This window comes from Malania oleifera, chromosome 6 (assembly GCF_029873635.1).
Source record: "Malania oleifera isolate guangnan ecotype guangnan chromosome 6, ASM2987363v1, whole genome shotgun sequence".
NCBI lineage: Eukaryota > Viridiplantae > Streptophyta > Magnoliopsida > Santalales > Ximeniaceae > Malania > Malania oleifera.
In genome coordinates, this window is record NC_080422.1 from 11,059,454 (window position 1) to 11,084,175 (window position 24,722).

General features: G+C 37.4%; 2 protein-coding genes across 2 annotated transcripts; one reads left to right on the top strand and one right to left on the bottom strand.

Annotated features, from left to right (window-relative positions):
• Window positions 1–2,916: 2,916 nt before the first annotated feature.
• LOC131157149 (mitogen-activated protein kinase 2) lies at window positions 2,917–16,739 on the top strand. The gene is made up of 6 exons (XM_058111068.1): window positions 2,917–3,444; window positions 5,363–5,492; window positions 6,339–6,476; window positions 13,883–14,215; window positions 15,874–16,057; window positions 16,162–16,739. Exons 1-6 carry the CDS (start codon window positions 3,278–3,280, stop codon window positions 16,332–16,334), a joined length of 1,125 nt encoding a protein of 374 aa, XP_057967051.1. The 5' UTR covers window positions 2,917–3,277; the 3' UTR covers window positions 16,335–16,739.
• Window positions 16,740–17,604: 865 nt separating this feature from the next.
• LOC131157150 (probable polygalacturonase) lies at window positions 17,605–20,714 on the bottom strand. The gene is made up of 6 exons (XM_058111069.1): window positions 20,420–20,714; window positions 19,813–20,145; window positions 19,062–19,182; window positions 18,789–18,963; window positions 18,627–18,697; window positions 17,605–18,494 (listed from the first exon to the last, which is right to left on the bottom strand). Exons 1-6 carry the CDS (start codon window positions 20,450–20,452, stop codon window positions 17,794–17,796), a joined length of 1,434 nt encoding a protein of 477 aa, XP_057967052.1. The 5' UTR covers window positions 20,453–20,714; the 3' UTR covers window positions 17,605–17,793.
• Window positions 20,715–24,722: the final 4,008 nt, after the last annotated feature.

The following is a 24,722-nucleotide window of genomic DNA, read 5'->3' on the forward strand; positions in this document are numbered from 1 at the left end:
CAGGAAGAGCCCCGCTGATCTAGTGTTGTTTATCTGCCCTCTTTGAAGGGTAAGTTTTAGTAAGGATAGTTGGATTTTGTGGGAAATGTCCCTAGTTTTGTTTTTGGGATGTATATACTGAAATGCAGTGGATATGGTGACTCTGGTATTCATGGTAATGTGATGGATGTTTTCGTCTTTATAATATTGTGATTGTATGTTTCTTGTTGTTTAGGCTTCCGTTATGTGTTCTGATGTATCTCTGGTACCCACGGGTCGAGGTGGATTATGATCTACTGAGTCGAGCTTTGTGATATTGTATTTATTGTATAAAAAAATGTGGAAATTAAGCAGGTCATCACAAGAGCAATCACAATAGTTACTAGAATAAGAATTTCGAGAGGCCAACAACACCAAAAAAAAAAAAAAATTGTCAATAGTCACACACCCAAACAGAATAGCTACAAAATTATAGCCACAAGAACTAGACTTGCAATAGCCCAACGGCACCAGAATTGCGATAGATTTAAAATTAAAAAAAAAACCCAAACTAATTCACCGAAATTTCCCCTCCAGAATCTATCGATAGCCACCAAAAATTCATCACAACTAGAAACTGCCGCTGCCCACAGAAAAACAAATTACTGAGAAACCAAGAATTTAGTCAAACTGAGAGATAATTACGAAAATAATTTGGGGCTCCGATACCATGTCAAAAAGGGTTTTGTTCTAAATGACCCTCCTTGTGAGAGTTGCTCCCTTTATATAGAAATTGTTGGGCTCATTATAAGGCTGAAAATCAACCATTACATCAGAATATGCAAGGTAAGAATAAATGCCTATCAATTATATGCTTATATACAATATACCCTTCTATATATAGTTAGACTAAATAAGGTAGAATATATGTTGCTTTAATAGACTAGGTCAACGCATATGTAGTTCTCAATTTTGTTAACAGACAAAAATGTTGATGTGAGAAGATATGAGAAATACAACCTTTGTTTTGTGGTATTCAAAAACAGAGGAACAAAACCGAGGAGAAATATCCTCAAATAAAATTTTACCTCTCAAGAATCAATTTGCTCTGATACCATGATAAAACTAGAACAAAAGAAACAAGAGGAAAATAAGGAATACATATAAATGGGGATCATAAAAGTGAATATAATAAATCTACACGCTCCTGTCCATATTTAGATGACTTGCTCACTTCTCTTAAATAGGAAGTTCACGTAATATTAGTCTCCAATTTGCTTGATACTTTTCGTGATGTTAGGCAAGATTGTTGTCATGAAGTACAGTCTTGCTCAACAAAACCCACTCTTTATTATTATTTTTTATATAAAAAAAAAATTACAGCAAAGGGCACAACTGCACAACGGTAAGCTAATAAACCAGCTACTTAGGGCAGTATAACCCCACCCATAGGGAAATTACACTAGGTACATCCACATGCATGATACCCACATCGAGTGGTGCATTCAATATACAGTATACAAAAGCTGGCCACATGAAAAAAATTCTTGCCTAGTACTTCTTAAAGGTAGTCACAAGGACTTTAACTGGGGTCATCATCACAAGGACACTGTTGCAGCCATTGGAGACTTGCGTATCCTGAACTCTCCCCACTGCAGCCGTAAGCTGCTTCCAACCCATTTATTGTTTAGTATTCCTAATTATAAATCTGAATGATTGCTGAAATGGGTTGGGAACCAATCTACTTTCAATCTTGCCCACTAGCAGTGCAGTTTGTTGAGGTAAGCTTAAAAGAGTGAACAACCTTTGGCAGCCAACTTGCAAGGGAAATTAGTAGAAATGAAACAATGAAGTCATTGAAAGGAAATAACTGGGAAGAGGATGATGTGATGTTGAACACTGATGGGCATGAACAATATCCGCACACAAGCCAGATTAAATTCTGCACGGTTGTTGTGAACAATCATATGAGACGGCCAAGCATAGATCAGTTTTGGTAAATGAATGGTGAGAAAGAGCGAATGTGATCTTGAACTCTTCCAGAGACTTGTCAAGGCAGTTTAATTTATTAAGAGGGTGGTTGGGGATTAGTAGTTTGAGAGAGACTAATTTAATGCAGTGCTTAGCTGGGGGCAGGGGAAGCGACCCATCTGGTTAGGATTACTGAAATGCTGCTCTGCTTGGAGAGACTTGTTAAAAGTCATGAGATTTCCCACTCATAACATGACGCATCATTTTTTTTTTTGGTGATGAAGTTACTCTTGATTACCTTTATTTAAAAAAAAAAAAAAATTGCTGCAATTGGAAACCTAAAATTAAGCTTGGGTTAGGCAGTATCAAATGTGTAACATTTTAAGAAGTTATATTGAATTTTGTGTAGTTTTATATATTTCTAAATTCAAGGTTCCATTTTCATATTTCTTAGTGGATTGATATTACATCATGTTTGGAATGTAATGAAGATTTGAATGGAAAGATGATCAAATCAAGTGATAAATTTAATTCCATTCTCTTGATTGTATCCTCTCTAAAGCACTCAGTGTTCACGGCTCAACTATTAAATAAAAATACCATTGTTCTTCGTGTATTTGTTAGCATTGGATCCTTGACGCTTCTTATTCTTTATTGTGATAATTTGTCTCGAATCTTCGTCATTTAAATTTGCAGCGGACAAATGTGATTGTCGACGGTTTGATGTAACTGTCGATATGCATTGTTAATACTTACTCTATGTTTGGCAGAGGCATAGGATTTGAAAAAATATATAATATAAATTTATATTAAATTTTACCCAAATCCATCCAAATTTAAATCCAAAATTCGAAACCTTTCTCTCAAATGCAGTGCTCCTACTCTCTTTCAAATTAGAATCCAAAACATTAGTTCTAAATTTTTATTTAGGAGTATTGATTTCAGATTTTAAATTTGGACTGACATGATAAAGAATTTGAAAACTGAAAATTTTCCCGGGGCCAGATGAACGGCTGTTCATACACGATCATGTGAGCTGCATCAGCCCACCTCCCCCTCAGAAGCATCCTATATATTCTAATTTCAGTTATATACCGACTCCCCCCCCCCACAGAAAAAGCAATTAAAAGTTCTTCTTCTCTTCACGGATTTTCAAACAATTTTCTGATCGAAAGTGGGCGGTTTGGTTAAAAGGAAGTTGTATTCACAGTTCCACGCATCACAGCCTCTCATGCCAATGCATCTCATTTTCAACCTTCCGGAACTCTATCCCCTCCGCCAGAGAAAGCCTTAAACCCTCTTTCTGGGTTTCAGTATTTTTTGGGAACTGTGTCTTGTGGGGGTGAGCATGGCTACGCACTCAAGCTCTGCTTCGGGAGATGGCAACATCAGAGGAGTGCTCACACATGGAGGTCGATACGTTCAGTACAATGTGTATGGTAACTTGTTTGAGGTCTCAGCTAAGTATGTTCCTCCGATTCGCCCCGTTGGTAGAGGAGCAAGTGGCCTTGTCTGGTAAGGCGTTTATATTGTTTCGACGATTCGTTTCTTTGTGGGTCGGTTCATGTGTGTTCTACATGTGGTTCATTCCGTTTTGTTCTGTGAAAGCTCATGATTCATAGTTTGATCGTTCTATCGGTGTTCTGGCTCTATTTCGATTGGGTACTGGGTGGGTAGTGGGTGCTTTTAAAGTGGATTGTGGCGTCTGCAAGCTTGCAGATATCAGAATCAATCCATCCCACACTGTAATCGAGTTGAATTCATTTTTCTAGCGTGCATGTCCAATTTTGGGTGAATGGGTAATCATGTAATATATTTTTATGAAAGATGGTGCTATTCATATTTGTACATATCATGAACATGGTGGAATATCATTCATAGATGCACATCTCAATTGGAGATTTCTTTGTTCACGATAATATTTGATTTTTATCAGCTCATTCCAGAACTGGTATGTGGCTCAAAGCATAGCTGCATAGGATGCCTCCTTCATCACCAATTCACTGTTAAAGTATGTTCTGTGCATTCGGAAGGCAACTTGACTTCCCCAATACATCTATGCCCAATTTCTTTTTCCCAAGAAGACCTTTACTTGCTTTTTCTAAATGACAACTACTAAAAACAAAGATAAGAGATAAATTTGACTTGGTTCTAACAAGACAACTTTGCAAATGATCTTTAACTTTCTAGAGTAGGTTTCCTTCATTTTAGATCAATCGTTTATAACTTGTCGCATGCATTAATAGTGTGTTGTCCTGGTAACATCAGCCATGTTCTTGGAAGGCAAACATCAAACGCTATGAAAATATGTTTTTCTGAGATCACCACCACTAGTACTAAATAGTTTTACAGCATCAGTTGGAATCAGCTGCTATGATAATCTTCCAGGGGCAATCCTTATTTTCTGTCCATGCAGCTGCATATAAGATTGGAGCCTCATTTTTTAAAAAATAATAATAATAAATTTTATGCATCCCAAGCTTGAATGTCTTCTTGCAAGCCATTGATCTCAGTCATGTTCCCAATTCTGGAACCTGGACTCATGATTAAAGCTTTTGAATAATAAGGCTGGTTCTGTATGCATGGACTTCTGTTTTATTTTGGCTTGATTTGATCTGACATAGCTTTTTTTTTGTATTTCAATTATATATTTTGATGCCTGATTTCATGACAGAACCTCTCTCTCTCTCTCTCTCTCTCTCTCTCTCTCTCACACACACACACACACACACACACGCATGTGCATGTGTGTGTGTGCACCTTCCTTTGGAATTAGGGTTGAGGTAACAACTGGAGCCAAGATAAATTCAAAATGGGAATTTAATTGTGTTGAAGAAAGAGTCGGAAGCTATAATAGGCATAATATCTATTTTCCTCTATAGATATTATATTTGCATGCACAGTGCCAAATATCAAGATTGAAATGTTTCGTTCATCCAATATTTGATATACATCATTAATAGTTGTTGATAGACTGAAAACTCTTCAGAAAATAATTGAAACATGTAAAATATAGATTCCTAAAGCAGACAACCTTTAACACAGAAACCAACCTATAAATATGACTGGTAAAATAGAAATGCTATAGCAACCATTGATATGCTTTATGTCTTTGAACCCTTAGGGATTGCCCAAAATGTTCTAAAATATTAATGAACAGTTAAAAACATGAGACAAAAATGGTTGGAAATGATAATGAGCTGCAAACTTGACAGATAACCCTAATAACTTGCACTCATTCACTCCTATTTGTATGATATCCTTTATTTTATAAATAGTTGTGCATAATACCATATTAATGTCATACAGGCATGATAGTGTAAGATGCTATACTGATTCTAAGTAGGGAACTCTAAAACCAGAATTTTGGTTATTTTGACATGTTGCATGTTTGATAATACAATGGAGGATAACCTGATTCCATTCTTTTCAGTGCTGCTGTGAATTCAGAAACACATGAGGAGGTTGCCATTAAGAAAGTTGGTAATGCATTTGACAACCAAATAGATGCCAAGAGGACATTAAGAGAAATTAAGCTTCTTCGCCACATGGATCATGAGAATGTAAGGTCAATTACCTTACTATATATATACATATATATGTATATATATATATATATATATATATATATATATATATATATATATATATATATAGATTATTGTTGTGGTTCTCCTGCATTATATCAATAATAAGTTTTTCCAGCATTTGCACAGGATTGTTATGGTTCTTCCCAAGATTGCTGTTGGTTAGAAAGGAACATCATTCTGAGCCTGATTAGAGAGTTCTTAATCAAGTTTAGACTTGCTAAATTAGTCAAAAGCTGATATACAAACATAGAATAAGTTCATACATGGATTTGCAGTAAAATAACATTATGATTTGATAACAAAGAATAATACTCCTAAGCATTTCCTAAAGCTTCAATATTTCCACACTATTAATGGGTGCACTGCCAAAAATTTCCTTCTCTCCCTTGGAAAGTAGTATTTCTGGAAATTTGTGAAGTGTTAGCTTTGCCTTTTGAAACTGCAGCACAATCACTTCTACCACCAAATGTGGTCAAAATGACTTTCTGCAACCATCTGATGTTATTTTGTGAAATATTTCTCATAATCATTCAAAACCATGACCACTCATTGTCCACATCAGAATATTATCATGCAGTTTTAGTCGTTTGGTGAGCGTCAATTTATGTTATTTTCTTGTATTTTGATTCAGTTGGTCCACATGCTTTTAAAACTTCTTAATGTCGATTGTCAAATGGTAGTTGGTCTTCAGGATTTTCTTGACTGCATTATTGGTTTGTAAATTGTTTGATACATTTTTGTGTGTGGATGCAATGCTATAATTATTACTGCTTCTGTATGTGTACAAAGATGATATTACTATTCATTTCCTTGCTGCAGGTTATTGCCATCAAAGATATAATAAGACCCCCAAAGAAGGAGACCTTCAATGATGTTTACATTGTTTATGAATTGATGGACACTGATCTCCATCACATAATTCATTCTAACCAATCGTTGACAGATGACCATTGTCAGGTTTGTCACAAAATACTACTAGGGCCTTATCCTATTATTTTTTGTTCCTTGTAACTAATTAGAGTAAATCCTTATAGCTTAAATATTTCCATCTCCTTTTCTAAACCAAAAAAGAAAAAAAAAGAATAATTTTTATCTAAAAATGGGGCTTGAGAATTTAGCAACATTTAGTTTTAGCCGCCACATGACTTCTACTTTTTTACCTTTTAAAATTGAAGGGTGTATTCTGATTAACTTTTCTCTCTAACAGAAAGTAGTTGAAACCCAATAAAGCCAAACAGAAGCAGAAAAAGGAAGACTGGGTAGTAAATTGGTGATTGTTATAAATTGAAACGGCTTTACATTATTAGAAAATCCTGATACAGCAAGCAACAAGGAGAAACTTTAAATATAAACCTAGTAAGCATCTTATGTTATCTTTGAACCATTGCACATAACATGCTTGCTGCATAGTTGGATCCACTTGTTTATAGTGATAATCTAGTACAAACATAAAGAAGAAATCCTTGGATAGTTTTGATGTTGAAATTTTAAAATTCCTATTGGCTTGTTAATATTAAGTTTGAATCAAATGTCAGAAAATTTTACTTAAATCTTGATGTTCTCACATTCGCATGTCATTCCTCAGAGGTTTTTGCTGGGGATCTAGGAGCAACAATCACACCACAAATAAAATAAACCAGCAAAATGAACACCAAGATTTAACCTGGTTCAGCCCCAACTGGCCTACATTCACGGAGCACACCAACCTTCACTAAAACTAGGTGAAAATACAAGAGGAGGAAGAGGCAACTGCACTCCACTCAACTCAACTCACTCTTTCTCACACCTCTCTCTCTTTCTCTCACCCGCAACTCAATTATACACTCACATATATTTTCATGCACACGCATCTCCATTTATTTATATGGATGGAGATGGATAGAAATGGAAGGTGGTAATGAGGTTCAATGAGGTGAGCTAGGATTAGCACCGACACCACAGCACAACCAAGGTCTTAAATTTCGATTTCGACTCAAATTTCGAAGCTCCAAAAGTACGGAAATTTTGATTTCGATGTCAATTTCGATTTCGATTTGAAAAAATAACGGAAATTAGTAGCAAAGTATGGAATTCTTTGTGAAACTTTAGAAATGGTTAACAAACATAATAATATAAGTTTTAGGACTAATATATTACAAATTAAATACATCTTTGTTTTGCATGAGGTGGAAAAGTTGTAAAATAGTATATGTATCAAACATATTTGTAAGATAATGCACATTAAACATATTCAGTTAATACAAATTAAATTCATAAATAATTTAAATATTATTTCTTATACAAATAATGATAATGTAGACATGAATGGCTAAATAAAATGTTACTGTAAGTTTATTTTTTCATATAATTTCAAAAGAACTTGTAATAATCTTTTGTTTCAATAAAATCAATTAAAAGAGAAATTTCACTTCACTCTTAAATCTCTCATTTGAATTCTGATAAAATTTCATTGTATAGTTAAAATTTCAACAAATTTCGAGATTTTGATAAATTTCGGATGATTCATTGAGATTTCAATGGAAATTATGCAAGACGGAAATCGATTGCCATTTCGATTTCGAGGGTGATGGAAATCGGAAATTTTGACGAAAATTTCGACAATTTCGTGGAAATTTAAGACCATGAGCACAACAAAGCTGGCTCTTTACAGCTCATCAAATCTGGCTCCGTTTCCATTTCAACTCAACAATCTCCCACTTGGAGATGGTGACACCATCTCAACAAGTATATAGGTAAATGATGTGCTCAAATTTGTCTTCAAGCATGAAGACCAACTGAAGTTGAGCATAACTTTAGCTTCTCTATAGTCACCACCTTTATCAACATTATTTGTTGGATTCCTGCTACCTTGGATTTTTTCAAGTGTCAGCACTCCGTCCTCTAACAGAGATTTGACGAAGTGATAATGAAGTCCAATGTGTTTGATTCTTGAATGAAATGCAGAGTTCTTTACCAGATGTATCGCACTCTAACTGTCGCTATGCAAAACATTTCTCACCTGCTTTATTCCGAACTCTGTCAACAAACCTTGAAGCCAAATCATCTCTTTGCTGGCTTCTGTCATTGCTATGTACTCAACTTCTGTAGTGGATAGGGCAACAATCTTTTGTATCTGTGACATCCAACTAAAAGTTTTTGTGCCAACAGTGAAACACATATTTGGTGGTGCTTCTGCGGTGATCAACTTCACCAACAAAATCGACATCAACATAACCTTGAATTTTTAAATCTCCTTTGCCGAAACATAGGCACTTATCAATAGTGCCACGTGGGTACCTCAAGATCCACTTCACTGCTTCCTAGTGAGTTTTCCCTAGTTTTGACATGAACCTGCTGACAGCTTCCACTGCTTGACTAATGTCTGGTCTGGTACAAACCATGGCATACATGAGACTTCCATTAATTGAGGCGTAAGGTACCTTAGCCATGAAGTCCTTCTCTTCATCTGTCTGGGGAGCCTGATCCTCGGAGAGGCGGAAGTGACCGGCCAATGGTGTATTTAACGCTGCTCATGTTGAATCTTTATAAAACACGGCTAATATACTCCTACTGAGATAACCGCAATGTTCCCTGTTGCTTATCTCTAGAGATCTGCATCCCAAGTATTTGCTTCGCTGAATCCAAGTCCTTCATGTCAAACTCCTCTGACAATTGTTGCTTCAATTTTCTGATCTCTTCTATATCTGGTCCTGCGACTAGCATGTCATCGACATATAGCAATATAATGATATAGCTAGACTAATACCTCTTGAAATAGCAACAGTGGTCGGCATTACACTAATGAAAATCTTTCTTGCGCATAAAGTCGTCAAATTTTCGGTACCATTGCCAGGGAGCTTGTTTGAGACCGTACAAACTCTTCTTCAATCTGCACACAATTCTCTTTATCTTTCACTAAGAATCCTTCTAGCTTGTACATGTAAATCTGCTCATCTAATTCACTATGAAGAAATGTCGTCTTCACATCCAACTACTCGAGATGTAGGCCCTCCGAGGCAACAATGCTCAAGACTGATTTGATGGTTGTTAGCTTCACAATTGATGCAAAGATGTCGATATAGTCAATTCCTTCATTCTATTTGAAGCCTTTGACTACCAACCGGGCTTTGTACTTCCTGGAGCCATCATGCTCCTCTTTGATTATGTACACCCACTTGTAGTGAAGAACCTTCTTACCTTTTGGCAACTTAACTAGTTCCTATTTTTTGTTGGAAGTGAGGGACTACATCTTGTCCTTCATCGCAAGCTCCCACTTGTTCGAATCTCCTGCGTGACATGCTTTATCATAGCATTCGGGTTCTCCTCCATTTGTAAGAAGTAAATAATCCAAATACCTTTTATTTGGTATATGGGGCCAAAAAGATCTCCTAAACTTCGGAGCTGGAGTAGGAGGCGGTGGTGCAACGATCTGCTCCACAGGTTCCTCTGCTTGAGGATTTTTGGCGTTTTGCTGTTGTGTCCCAACACATTCTAGGACATTATCCAAGTCTACATAGGTTTTTTCATTTTGAACTGGTTCTGTGAATTCTGTTGTGTGTCTGTCCTTGTACATCACTTTTTCATTGAAGATCACGTCTCTGCTTCTAATTACCTTCTTGTTTTCATCGTCTTAAATGCGATACCCATACTCACCTTCACCGTAATCGACGAAGGTGCATTTCCAGGACTTTGGATCAAGTTTGTTTCTAACATGATCACTAATATGCACATATGCAACACAACTAAAAACATTCAAATGTGAAAGTCTTACCTCTTTTCCACTCCATACTTTTTCTAGTAGTCTGTGGTCCAATGGTATTGATGGTCTCTTGTTGATCAAGTATGCTACTGCGTTGACTGCCTTTGCCCATAACTGCTTTGGTAGGCTTGACTGTATACACATGCTTCTGGCTCTTTCAATCAACGATCGGTTCATCCGCTCGGCTACGCCGTTGTGTTAGGGCGTACCTGGTACAGTTCTTTCCATCCTGATACCATGCTCATAGTAGAATTTCTTGAATCTGGTGTCTTCATACTTACCACCGTTGTCGGTTCTTAGCTTCTTGATTTTTAAAAAGTTTTATTTTCAACCATTGCTTTCCATATTTCGAAAGCATCAAAGACATCTGATTTATATTTCAAAAAGTAAACTCATACCTTCTGAGAATGATCTTTGATAAATGTCACGAAGTAATTCCTTCCACTGTGGATGAGACGGTCGCCAGTCCCCATACGTCTGAATAGACTAGTTCACGTCTCTCCTTTTTTGGGGTACAGGTGTATCTCTGGCAACTGTCTCTCTTCTGTTTTCCGAGTATGCAATCCTCGCACATGTCAATCTCTACTGATCGTAGATCATTCAATTTTTCCTTTGAGTGCATCACCCTAAATCCCTTCTCGCTCATGTGACCGAGTCATTGGTGCCAAATGTTGTTATCGTCATTTCCTGTAACAACTGAAATAGACATGTAGACATTGGAGGTCACATAAAGTGTTTTACTTTTTTTACCTTGTGCAATCGTCAGTGCACCCTTTGATATCTTCCATTCATCGCCAATGAATGTTGTGGTGTATCCCTCATTTGCCAGTTGTCCAACTAAGATTAAGTTCTTTCTCAGGTCTGGAATATATTTGACATCCTTCAGCTTCCATACGGACCTGTTCATCTTGATCTTCATAATTCCTTTGCCGACTATGTTGCAAGGTTGATCATTGTCAAGGTATACTTTTGCTATAATCACTTGGTATATACTCCTGTAGGCAATCTATACTACAAGGGGCATGAAATGAGGCTCCAGAAGCGAAGACCCAAGACTCCTTGCTCTCCAAAGAACATATCAACATATCACCTTTTTTTGAAGCAACATTTGCTTCTGTCTTCGCCTCATATTCTTTCCTTAGACCTTTGCACTGATTTTTGTAATGCCTGGTCTTTCCACAGTTCTAGCACTCAATCTTCTTCGTGCCCTGGGAACCTCTGAAAATTCACGATCTAGACCGTCTGGTCCTAAATCTGCCACGATTGTTTGATCACCCATGTCCACTTCCTTTCCATAAATCTTTCCCTCGGCTTTCCACGTTCAAGGCTGAACTTGAAATGGAAGCATTGTTTGAATGTATCCTGATCTCTTCCGTCAAAATCATGCCGATCTCGTCATACTTCAGCTTTGATTTTCCTGCGGAGCTACTGATTGCAGTAACGATACTTTTCCAACTCTCAGGTAGCTGACTAAGAATCAACAAGACACGAATTTCACTGTCAAACGTGATTTCAACTGAGACGAGTTGATCTAAGAGCTCATTGAAATTGCTCAGATGTTTACTAAAATTTTCACCTGCAGGCATGTACATGGTAAACAACTTTTTCATTAAGTGTACCTTATTGGCGGTTGATGGCTGCTCATACATGTTGGAAAGTGCATCCATCGGTGATTTAGTGGTTGTCATGTGCTTGATGTTGAAGGCAACAGACTTTGCCAGCGTCATCCTAATAGCTCCGAGAGCCTTCCAGTCAAGCAACTCCCACTCGTCATCCTTCATGGATTCTGGCTTTCCCTTTAGTGGTAAGTGCAACTCCTTACCAAACAAATAGTCCTCGATTTGCATCTTCCAAAAACCGAAATTGATGTCGTCAAACATCTCGATCTTTGAGATCTTTTCGTTCGACATCTTGATTCACCTATCTAGAGATGGAATTAGCTCAAATAGACAAGACGGTTGGATCCAAAATAGTTGAAAACCTTGGAAATGGTTCGACTCGTTCAAAAAACGGACCTGAAATGACTCCGAAAAGCCTGGTCAAACTCCATTAAACTTAACGGAATGTCCCTTTTTTAACGAAATATGTTGACACCGCTAGCAGACATGGCAAGGTGGGGCCCAAATGATGTTGTGGCAGCTGATTTGGTAAAGTGGGTCCTAGCTACTGACATGTCATCTGATTGGGATAATTGATGTGAACTGCGGATGCTGACGGGGACACACTGACGTCGGCTGCTGCAGTAGATGCGTGAGATACACACCGCGTGTGTGGGCGCGTGAGGTCACGAGCCGGTGACCTATGAAGGCGCGTGACGACCATGCGAACTCCTGGAAGCGCATATGGGTGCGTGTGGGCTCATGGAACCTCCATTCGAGTTCCGATTTGCACTATTGGCTTCATCTTGTTGAAAGGAGCACGCTGGTGTGCTCAAAATTTGATTTTGAGATACTGGGCAGAGGCGGTTTTGCTCCGATCTGGCAGTTTTCCTCCGATTTGGCTCTGATACCAATTTTTGGGGATCTAGGAGCAACAATCACACCACAAATAAAATAAACAAACAAAATGAACAAGATTTAATGTGGTTCGGCCCAAACTAACTTATGTCCATGGAGCACGCCAACCTTCACTAAAACTAGGAGAAATTACAAGAGGAGGAGGAAGCAACTGCACTCTACTCAACTCAACTCACTCTTTCTCACACCTCTCTCTCTCTCACCTTCAACTCAATTATACACTCACATATATTTTCACGCACACACATCTCCATTTATATAGATGGATGGAGATGGATAGAAATGGAAGGTGGTAATGAGGTTCAATGAGGTGAGCTGGGATTAGCACCGACACTACAGCACAACAAAGCTGGCTCTTTACAGCTCATCAAAGCTGGCTCCGTTTCCATTTCAGCTCAACAGTTTTGTATAAGGTATTTGGGTTACATTTGTATTACTGCTGTCATTCATTCACGATAATTTCACCAGTCACCAAATGAGGATCAATGATTCTAATTCCTTAGTCTGTTCTACTAATGCTCCATTTGGGTGCTGATAAGACAAATGAGACTGGAAAAAAAAATTTTAAGCCTTTAATCCACATTTTTTTTACTTGTAAAATTTCCTTTCCTATCTCATCTTAATAGCCAAATTGAGCATTATGGCATTTAAGACACATTTTTTTTACTGCAAAGCAACAAATCCTTGTGAGCCTTGTGGGCTCTTATTAGTGCTGCACTAATAGATGGAATAATTAGTTTGGTATTGTAATTCAACAGCTTCTGAAATCAAAACTCATTTTTCATTGATTATCTAGCAATTTGTACTGCTGCGAGCCTCAGTTTCAGACTGGATAAGTGCTACCTCAGCATTTGCATAAGCATTAAATGTTTTTATGTAAATATAAACTGCTTGTTCACTTGTATCTTCTCAAGGAAGAATGGCATAAATTTTTCACAGGTTAGGTGGCAACTGTACTACTAAAAAGATTTATTTTCTTGTTTTATAATTTTGAATTATGTTATTGAATTTTTATTCATCTTATATAATTTGAGTAGAATATTATGAATTGTTGTGGGTACCTTGTTTGGGATGAAAATTGTATGTGAGATATTTGTGGACCTCTGCAGTACTTTCTGTATCAGCTGCTACGAGGACTGAAGTATGTACATTCAGCAAATGTCTTGCATCGTGATCTTAAACCTAGCAATTTGCTTTTGAATGCAAGCTGCGACCTTAAAATTGGAGACTTTGGTTTGGCAAGGACAACATCTGAAACGGATTTTATGACTGAATACGTTGTCACTCGATGGTATCGGGCACCAGAGTTGCTCCTTAATTGCTCAGAGTACACTGCTGCAATTGATGTTTGGTCTGTTGGTTGCATTCTTGGGGAAATAATGACCAGAGAGCCTCTATTCCCTGGAAAAGATTATGTTCATCAATTGAGGCTAATCACAGAGGTATGGGTATTGAGACTCTCGGGTGAATTTGTTTCTGCTGAGACATACTAGTGGTTTTCTGCAATCCATGATTTGAGCTCATTTACTTTGATAAAATATTGCTTAACCAAAATTTGAAAAATGCTTGGTAAGTGCCCACTCTTCTGCATTTTACCAAACCTCCCCACTCCCCCAACATAAACAGTCTTCTCTAATTACTATAATCCCAGCCCAGGAGCAAACATACACGCATGCTTGCACTTCATCCTTCCTAAAGGGTATCAACCTACAACTGAGGTGCAAGAGCCTTATGGGACTAAATTTACAATTACCTACAATTGGCAGAGAGCAGATACCACTGAGCCAGACCATAAGACTGGTAGTTGCAGCTGATTTTTTGAGATGATTTGTTCATAAAAATTTTGAGTTTGCTTTGTAATTATAACAAAGACAGAGGCTTTTTTGGTGTCTATGATACCAATTACTTTCCCCCCCAAGGATTGAAAGATTGATAAATACAAAACAAACAATTATGAGCCTCATGGATTATCTAGAATATCCATTCTAGAGGGTTCTCACTTCTCATGGGGCCTTCAGTGTAAACCAACAAACTACACATTTCCTGAAAATTCTATGTACCTCACGATGTGCTGTGAACTTTGCAAGCTCTTGGCTTGCAAAAATGACATAGCTTGGGTTTCTATCAATGCCTCAAGATAGAGACTTGATGCGAATTTTCCCAATTCATGGGCCACAAAGTGGAACAGCATGTGATCAGTCTCCCTAGCTGACTGTAATGTCCCAGTTGACTACCTCCACTTTAGGGGCAACATCCATCAGTCCTCCAAACCTTGCACAGCTTCCCATGATATTCTTGGCACCCCCTTCAATATAAAGCCAATAAAAACCCGCCTTGGCCAAATTTCAAGCTACTTGCAGATTGCTGGGGATCTGTTTTTGTTATATTTGGAAATTCTCCTTTCTCTTAGATGGGGAAGCTATAAATTCTTGTTTTGAAAGATGTTATCACTTCACCTCCTCTTGCTGCTTCAGGCCAAGCGCTGTATAAAGTTTCCTGAAAATACTTGCTGGGGAAGCTTCCATTTGTTATCACTTATCACAATGGAGCATCAACTGGCTGAGAAATGCTGGTGATCAGTAGGTAGCCATTCTCAAGGACATGCCCAAGAACTTTGAAGTCCAATCTGTCTTCCAGAGAATCCAACTATTAATGATATTCTTTAAATGTTTCCTGCGGGGTGTTAGAATTTAATATTATTTGATGCTAGAAGGTTAAAGTTTGAGAATTGTCCACATGTTACCTCCTATTATGTAATTGAACTATATCATTCAGAATTTGCATTGCCGGCCATCAAGGTGTTGTGCAATATTTCATGCAACACACCATGACATTTGTCTGTTACTCATCATTGAACTCACCATGACATTTGTATGTACTTGATTGATATGTATATCTCGTCATTGATGTGGATTGGATACTACCAATACAATGCTACATCAAGTGATTATTTAAATGATGATCATAACGTCTTAGAAGCACCAAGTTGTTAACAGATTTTCCTGGTGTTATCATGGAGGGTTGTGAAACAAGTTCCGTGTTTTTATTCCAGTAGAAGAACTTGTAACGCTTCACATGCATTCTTTTTTCTGTCTAAAAGCTGCTAGGTTCACCCGATGATGCCAGCTTGGGTTTTCTCCGAAGTGATAATGCCCGAAGATATGCAAGACAGTTCCCTCAATACCCAAAGCAACAATTCTCTGCTAGATTTCCTGGCAAATCTCCTGGGGCAGTTGATCTTCTAGAGAAAATGCTTGTTTTCGATCCCAGCAAACGCATTACAGGTATGAGAGTCCAAAGTTTCAAGTGTAGCATCTTTCAGTAGTGGCTTATTACTTGGGTCCAGTTTGTTCACCTTTCCATGGATTTGCTTGTCATCTGTGTGCAGTTGATGAAGCACTTTCCCATCCATATTTGTCATCTCTCCACGACATCAATGACGAGCCTGTTTGCCCGAGGCCTTTCAGTTTTGATTTTGAGCAACCATCAATCACTGAAGAAAGCATTAAGGAGCTCATCTGGAGGGAATCAGTGAAGTTCAATCCAGACCCAACTCATTAGGAGAAATGTGATCATGGCCCTTTGCATATGCTGTAGAACTATATTGGGAATTGCTTTTTCTTATGAATGTGATGCATAGTCAATCATCCATTGTAAGATTTCCTAGAAAAAGCAGTAATCTTGTGTGCTTATCATTTGAAACTTTTGTTAATTCTTGTAAAAGGAGATGAAGCCAAACTGATCAAGGATTTAGAATCCCAAATATGAGCAAGTCCATGTTATTGTACATTCCTGGGGTCAGGAACCTCTTATAAGTTGTAGCAGTTCAAGAAACTGGGCAGGTTATTTCCATTAATAGCAAGTGACCTTCAGAGTTGTGGAGCTTGGAGCACAGATATTCTGGATATTGTAATAAGTAATCAATCTGGATTTTCTTGCTCAAATAAAAATAACTTTCGTGAGTCACAAGGCCTATTCCTTTCTCCTCATTTCATTCTGTTTGTTGCTTATTAAGGTAGAGTTTGTATAGTGTCAAATCTCTTTAACATATTATGCCCTTTTTTCTCCATTTTTCTGAATTAGCTATGGAGAAATGTTGGAAATTTAGAGAATTTTCAAAATTTCTCAATAGGCATTCAAGATATCTATTGACAATAGTTGTGTCTTCCTCTCTTTGGTACCTATTTAAATAGGTATTATTTAACGGCACCTCTTTTCATAAAAGATACCTATTCATGATATAGGTGTCTTTCAAGAGATGTCGCCTTTAAAAAGAGTGTCCGTGTCTCTATATAAGGAGATAGTTACACACAAGAAAAACACACCCAACATCGTCTCCTATCTTCTTCTTCTTCTTCATTATTGATTTTATATTTTATATTACTTATATTTGGGTATCGATCTAGAGATAGTGACACATGAGAGAAACATACATGTACAACATCATCTCCTCTCTTCTTCGTCATCATTATTGATTTATATTTTATGTACTTATAATTGGGCATCTCCTCTCTTCTTCGTCTTCATTATTGATTTTATATTTTATATTACTTATATTTGGGCATTGATCTAGACCGAACCTCGATTTTATCTTGGAGATGGTGTTTGCTGATAGCACTCATACGTGAGGAGGCAATACCATCTTTAGGACAGCAGACATCCGATGACTCACAGGCTCAGATCCATTATATTATTTTAATTGTTGTTTATTTTATGTTTGAGCTTGTTGATTTTATTGCATTTAAAATAGACAGATTAACATATTTTTCCAACAATGTTCAACAGCTGAAGCAGTTAAAAATTCAAAAACAGTTTTGCTCTTTGTAGAAGATTGCAACAAGGTAAACATAACTGATCATTTCACAATTTTAAATGGTGCAACACTTCTTCATTCATACCAATAATTGGCAATGCACTGAAGGGTTTAAGTACTTACATATTTGCCGAAAACAAAAAAAGCTTAGTAGGAACTCTCCAGGAAACAAGCTCCCAATACACATTTCCTATATGGTCCTCTGTTTCAGAAATATTTTACCCTGTAAGAACACATCTGTACTTCAACATTATCAATTGGCAGGCTGTCTGTTGGAAAAGTGCATGCTGCAGGCCCCTGGTCAGGCAAGAGATTGCATGCTTTAGGGTTCACCCCACTAGAAATCCCAGCAACATCAGTGCAATTCCATGGAACTTTCTTTGCCTTCTTTGCCATTCCAATGGTTACATTTGATATGCAAATTCCGGTGAATGGATCCCCAGAAATTCCCTCCAGTCTAGCCACCATTGTCACATTCTCAGCAACCATGTCCCGGTAGTTAACCCCCTGGATCATGGGAAGTGCGTTGTGATTGTAGTTGTTGTCGGGATGAGACCCGTAATTCCCTGTCATCCAAAACGCCCATTTCATGGTTTTCATGGTCATCTGCCTAACATATATGTCCCTCACAAACCCTCCCCTTCCTGATGCAGTCTTGATCCTGACTCCTGATTCTGAATTGATGGCTACGATGTCTTCTGCCCTCACATCTTGGATCCCGCCAGACATCTCACTGCCCAGTGCGATCACTGCACTGAATGGAGAGATACACGTGAGGCGTCGGATTATAAGCTTCTGGGTTGGCATTCCGAATGCTATTCCATACTCGTCCCAACCACTCTTCACTGCAACACAATCATCTCCGGAGACAATGTAACAGTCCTCAATTCGGGTGTTCGCGCAAGAGTCTGAACCAGATGAAGAAAACCCCAAGTCAAATTATCATCAGAGAGTAATTCTTGCTGTGAGTATATGAGCTACTTAACAGTGCAAATTGATCATACAAGGAGAAATGCTTCCAATTTCATTAGGAAACAAACCTGGATTAATCCCATCTGTGTTTGGAGAGGTGACTGGTGCAAGTATCGTAATCCCTTGTACGATAATGTTGCTGCATTTCATTTTATTCTCTTAATCAGGAAAGCAATTCAAAACATAACTACAAATACACAGCACAAGCTATGAGCCAGAGGTGGAAAAACCTGCTGTAAACAGGATGAACATTCCATGATGGTGAATTCACCAATGTAAGATTGGATATTTGCACATTATCAGAGTACATAATCTCAATCAAGTAAGGCCTGGTGTATTTTAGCTTTCCTTCATGGAATTTTTGCCACCAGAGCTCACCCTGACCATCAATGGTGCCATTGTCCCCTGAAATCAAGTGGAACCCATACGCATATGGTGAACAAAAACTTGCAAAATTTCTTCCTAGTATTGAGAACATAATTGCACCCTTCTGAGTTTAATACCTATTACCGCGACATCGGTGAGGTTGGTTCCGAAGATAAGACTTACATACCTCCCACCCACTGCATCCCTTCCTCGACCATAGGATGGCAAGGGTTCAATCACCGGCCATTCGCTCTCCTCCTAACCCAAATACCCAATTTAGGAAATGCGGAAACTGATTAGCAGACATGATGAAATGTGAGAAAAATTCATAGAAGAGTTTTACATGGTCCCTGTTTTCATGTTGAGAAGTGAGTAGGAAACAAATTAGGCACTAACTGCATATTTGGTACATAAGAATAGAATAGAATCAGAGGGAATGTACTTGATTTCATAATCTCCTGCATTCAAATTTTCATTTCATTCCTTTCCTACCCCATTCCATTTTGCAAAACTAAACATAACATTGGTGCGAACTGCTAATCAAGAGTTTTTAGGACGCTGCAAAGATCTCTACGAGGGTTTTAAACACTTCTACTGTGAAACCCAGATGAAATTTCTGGAACAGAGACTAACTAATGACTGAGGCAGGAAAATTGCTCAGAAACTACAGATTGGATTGCTTGTGTTGCCTTTTTTTTTTTGGCTTTATCTTTTGTTCGAAGTGTGTGCAGTTTTGCTCATGCTGGTGTCATCATCTGTAGCTTTTGGTGAGCTCTGCTGAACGGTATGGTTTGGTGCTTTCCTCCCCTTCTTAACAAATTACGTTCATAAAACAACAACAACAACAACAATAATAATAATAATAATAATAACAGTCCAAGCACTGACCTGAGAAGCCAGAAGAACGGCATCTTTGTGAAGAAACAGAGTAAAGTGACTGGTGAGGTTGAAGCTACCCGTCAGCCATTTTCCGGGAGGAACGAAGAGCTGAGAGCCGCCCTCGGAACTGAACTGGCTCAAGTGACTAATGGCCGCCTGAAAGGCCTTCGTATTCGACGTCATTCCATCGCCGACTCCACCAAAATCCGTCAACGATGCACTGTGGGCTCTGCAACTTATTGCAGAGTACTCGAATGAATCCAAATTACGGGCTTTTCTGCATTTAACTCCCCCGGAGCTCAGCAAAACCAGAACAGCCAGAACTGAAATTGCCTCAACTACCTGTACAACATTTCAATAAAGAGAATGAATTTGTGTGATTACGGAGAAGACCCAATCACAAGAATGACAGAATGGACTCATTTTATGGATGAGAAGTTGAAATTAGGGGGAAAATTGAAACCCCCAAAGCAAAACTAAAAAAAAAAATGTTCCTGACGGCAGCAAACTTGCATCGACCCACCCAGGAAAATGATTCTAAAGCAAAAGTGTTTTCACTAGTTTAGGAGTTTTTAAAACTTGAGAAGGGAAAGAAAGAGTTCGCAGTGAGTTGTACTTGGATTGTCGTGAGACCTGCCCGGAACTCCATTGCTCAAAAGGAAAATGTGATTTGCTCTGTTGCATAGGCAGAGTATATATAGACTGTACAATCACAAGTGCTGTACAATGCCCACAGGAGTTTTTGTTTTTGTTTTGCTTTGGTTTGTTCTGTTCTGGTTTTTATGTTTTGGTTTTCAAATGTTTGGTAGTGGAGAATGTGGTTTCCAGAGAAAAATACAATTGTATCCGCAGAAAGTGCAGTAAGATTTTAACTGAAAATAGGGAAAGGTGAGCTGAATGCGTAAAACCATATCATATTGCAGACCATTGAGTGCGCACTATGAAAGGGCTTTGTAAGTTGGTGAGGGGTGTGTGGTTAGGGTACAAAGTAAGCCAAATATTATCGCGAACTATTTGTATTTGACTTATCTTATAACTCGAGTAGACTCGATTTTTCTCGAATTCGAATTACTTGAGTATTTTAATGAATTGAATTCAAGTTTAATAATTATGAAATCAATCGAATTCAAATCGAGTTTGAAACTTAACATTTTTTGAGTTGAATCAAGTTCCGAGCATTTTGCTATGTTCACTCGACTCGACTTGAGTACACTCCTAGTTGTGGTCATCTCTAGTGAACCAACTTTATAGTCACTAATGGGATTGAATTTCATGAGTTGTTTACTTGAAGGTTGTAACAAGTGGGAAGTATTAAAAATTTTATTGAGGAAATTATGAACATTTCGTAAAAATGTAAAGTCGGATCATGTAAATCATTGTATTCAATTTTATTTTTTTTTTAATTTATAACACATGTATATAGGCATGTTTCCTAATAAAACCTAACATTAAAGTTATACAATGTCATATGCACACAATAGTCATTTTGAGAGAGAGAATGGTCGAGACTTACATTCACATTTTCGCTTGTCCATCACTTACTACACTTTGTCGAAAACTAATTTAACATTGTAGGAAATTGATTGGGACATGAAAAAATTCTCTTTTTATTTTCTTTCATACAAACTACAACTCATTATCTTGAGTTGCATGACGGCTCGACCAAGTCTAACTATGTAAATCAATTAAACCTTTACTCTCTTCATTAATGTGCTTAACCCCTTAATTTTAATTTTTATTGTACCAAACAGGGATTAATCTGTCTTAACCTAGATAATAGATTAAAGTACATCCAAAATTATGCAAAACTCTAAATTATGCGTCCAAAGAAAATGAGAGAGGTCCCGTGAGTGATTGACAGGGACCTTCATCACGAGACTTGTCTGCCCCCCATGAGAAACCTAGCAAAACGCATTCACGAGAATTTTTGTGCTATAGGTCTTGTTTGTTTGTTTCTTTATGTGGTGGCCCTAGTGCCTTGTTTGGACTCAACTCTCTCTCTCTCTCTCTCTCTCTCTCTCTCTCTCTCTCTCAGGTGCACTACACCTCACACCCCACATGACTACATGAGCTCCACTTCTGATTTTGCCCTCCATGCCATAAAGTTTATTATATATATAATAGATCTTCTAAGTAATTGGTGTTTGATGCCATATCCCAACCAAGTTTTGTATTGGAATAGCTCTCTTCTGTGGTAGGTAAGGTCTATTGTGAGATCATCTTGTTCTTTAATGGAGAGGATTATGTTATCGTTGGTTTGTGGATAGACGTATTCTCATTTTTTAGAAGATGAATTATTAGTTTCTTCTTTCATTTCATATTTTTTTCTATGTCAAATATTATTAAAAATAATTTTTTAATATAATTAAAATTTTTAAAAATAATGGATTAATGATGTGTAGAATCATATTTTTATTCTTTGATTTGATATGTTTTTTTTTTTTTTTTATAATTTTCGCTGACAATAAAATATGAAAAAATATATTCCTTCCTCTCTTTTTTTCTTTCCTTTTCTTAATATTTTTCAATGTTCAAATGAAACTATGAGTACCATTTGAAACTTAGAAAAATATTTAGACTCTTTTCAAAATTACATCATTTTAGATATACTCATTTAATCGGTCTATCACATGTGGCTATTTATAAATAAGTAAAAAAAAGGTTATTTAAAGGATCTAGATTTAGAGAACTCTACATGATAGATTTTTTGTGAAACTTAAAGGCTATTTCATTTTAACAATGAACTTTTTATTTTGAACACTTGTATTATCATAATGTTTCATTTCACTAGAGTGGATTTTTGCTGTGGTTGTACACTTTAAGATACTCATTTTACAACATTTTACTAAGATGCTAGACTTGTAGAGACCCGAAAAATTATAGTAATTAAATAATTAAAGGAAGGAGAAAAAGGGAATTTCAAAAAAGAGTATTCAGCAGGGTCTCATCGACGAGCACAAAACATTCATCGACGAACAGGCTTCTTGGGCTTGTCGACATGTACGCATGTCTCGTCGACTAGACATTACCGAGAGGGCTAATTTAAGGGCCTAAAATTCGTCGACGAGGGTAAGTGTTCGTCAACAAACTCCCTTCATAGATTCGTCAACGAGTTCACATGTCTCGTCAACGAATCCGCACTTTATAAATATTGCAAATTCAGGTTTTAGCGAGAAAATTTTCATGCAAGGTTCTCTCTCTCTCTCTCTCTAGGTTTCGTCTCCCTCTCCTTCTCTCTAGATTTCCAGCTTTGTTCTTCGCGGGTTCGACTATTGGAAGTCGTCATGTTACTCCTAGGAAGATTCTCTTCAAGTCTGCCGGAATAGATCGTTGGTTAGGCCAACTTGGACACCATCCCAAAATCTGGGTAAGCTGGGTATTTTAAGTTTTATAAGGTATTTGATATTTCTGAACTGAAGAAAGTGTAATAGATGAAATAATACTAAAGTTTTGTTGGGGAAAATATAAATTTTAGGGTGTTGAGTTAGGAATACTACAGGCATAGTTTTGGGTTAGATTGTGGGCTTCTCAGTAAGTTAGGTAAGGGGATAAATTAAATCATCATTTTCATGAAATTACTTATTATTATACAACATTTATTTTCATAAATTATGTATGAAATAATATAGTGTTTGGGAATACTGTTGTTGAACAGGGAAATGGATTTTATATATATATATTAATAGAAAACATGATTTTAGTTTAGATTTTATGTTAGAATAACTTTCACGTTTGTGTGGCATGAGTATGACTTTCTATGAAATTTATGTCATATCGAAATATTATGATTTCTCATAATAAGCATGTTATAACAGTTTTCAGAAAAACTATAAAAACAACACAGGAACTATGGTTTTGAAGTATTAAGTTAAATAGTACAAAAATATCAAGATTCAATATATTATGTTTTATACCGACATAGATGCCGTGATTTATACGATATGATATGCCGACGCAGATGCCGTGATCTATACGATATGATATGCTGGCGCTAATGTTGTGATCTATATGATATGATATGTCGGTGCAGATGTCGTAATCTATACGATATGATATGTCGGTGCAGATGTTGTGATCTATACGATATGATATGCCAGCGCAGATACTGTGATTTACATGTTATGATATACCGGCGTAGATGCCGTGATTTATGTTGGTGTAGATGTCATAAATATGTATGTTATGTCAATAATTCATAAAAATATGATCATGTCAGATATTTCTATGAAATATGAAACAATTATGTATCAGTATCATTGTAGTGACTCGAAGAATTATGGTATTTAAATAATAAAGAGGAAGAAGAAAAAGGAAATTAAAAGGGAGCACAGCAGGTCCTCGTTGATGAACGCGAAGACATATTGGGCTCGTCAACGAGGGTGTGCTTCGTTGACGAGAAGATACCGAGAGGGTGTTTTGGGCATCTCTGAATTTCATTGATAAGGGAAGAGTTCGTCGACGAATTGTCTTCTTGACCTCATCGACGAGATGGTGTGGCTCGTCAACGAAGGCTAGTGTATAAATAAACCTAAACGTGATTTTTCAGTCCATTTTCAAGCAAGAACCCTTCTCTTTCTCTTCCTTCGGTTCCCCTTACTTTTTTCTAGGATTTCGGGCCGATCTTTTGTCGGTTCGACGATCCGAGGCCACCACGACACTCCTAAGGAAGTTCTCTACATATCTACCGGAGTGGATCATTGGTGGGGCTAGTTCAGAATCCATTCCAAATCCAGGGTAAGGATTTCTACTCAATATTTGACTTCTTGACAGTTGTAGGAAGTGTAGTACGCATAGAAATACTGAAATTTAGTTCTAGGAAATATCATTTTCAGGGTGTTGAACGGGGAACCCTACAGGTGAAGGATTGTTTTTCTTAGGGGATTTTCAGGAATCAGATAAGGGGATAAACTAAGCTAGAT

Excerpts from the sequence above, each read along its gene's own strand:
- LOC131157149 (XM_058111068.1), top strand. The coding sequence starts at position 3,278 with ATGGCTACGCACTCAAGCTCTGCTTCGGGAGATGGCAACATCAGAGGA. Across the intron at positions 3,445-5,362 it reads GGAGCAAGTGGCCTTGTCTG|TGCTGCTGTGAATTCAGAAA; the intron begins GTAAGGCGTTTA and ends CATTCTTTTCAG. Across the intron at positions 14,216-15,873 it reads AATTGAGGCTAATCACAGAG|CTGCTAGGTTCACCCGATGA; the intron begins GTATGGGTATTG and ends TCTGTCTAAAAG.
- LOC131157150 (XM_058111069.1), bottom strand. The coding sequence starts at position 20,452 with ATGGAGTTCCGGGCAGGTCTCACGACAATCCAA. Across the intron at positions 20,146-20,419 it reads CAGGTCTCACGACAATCCAA|GTAGTTGAGGCAATTTCAGT; the intron begins GTACAACTCACT and ends AATGTTGTACAG. Across the intron at positions 19,183-19,812 it reads CCGTTCTTCTGGCTTCTCAG|GAGGAGAGCGAATGGCCGGT; the intron begins GTCAGTGCTTGG and ends TATTTGGGTTAG.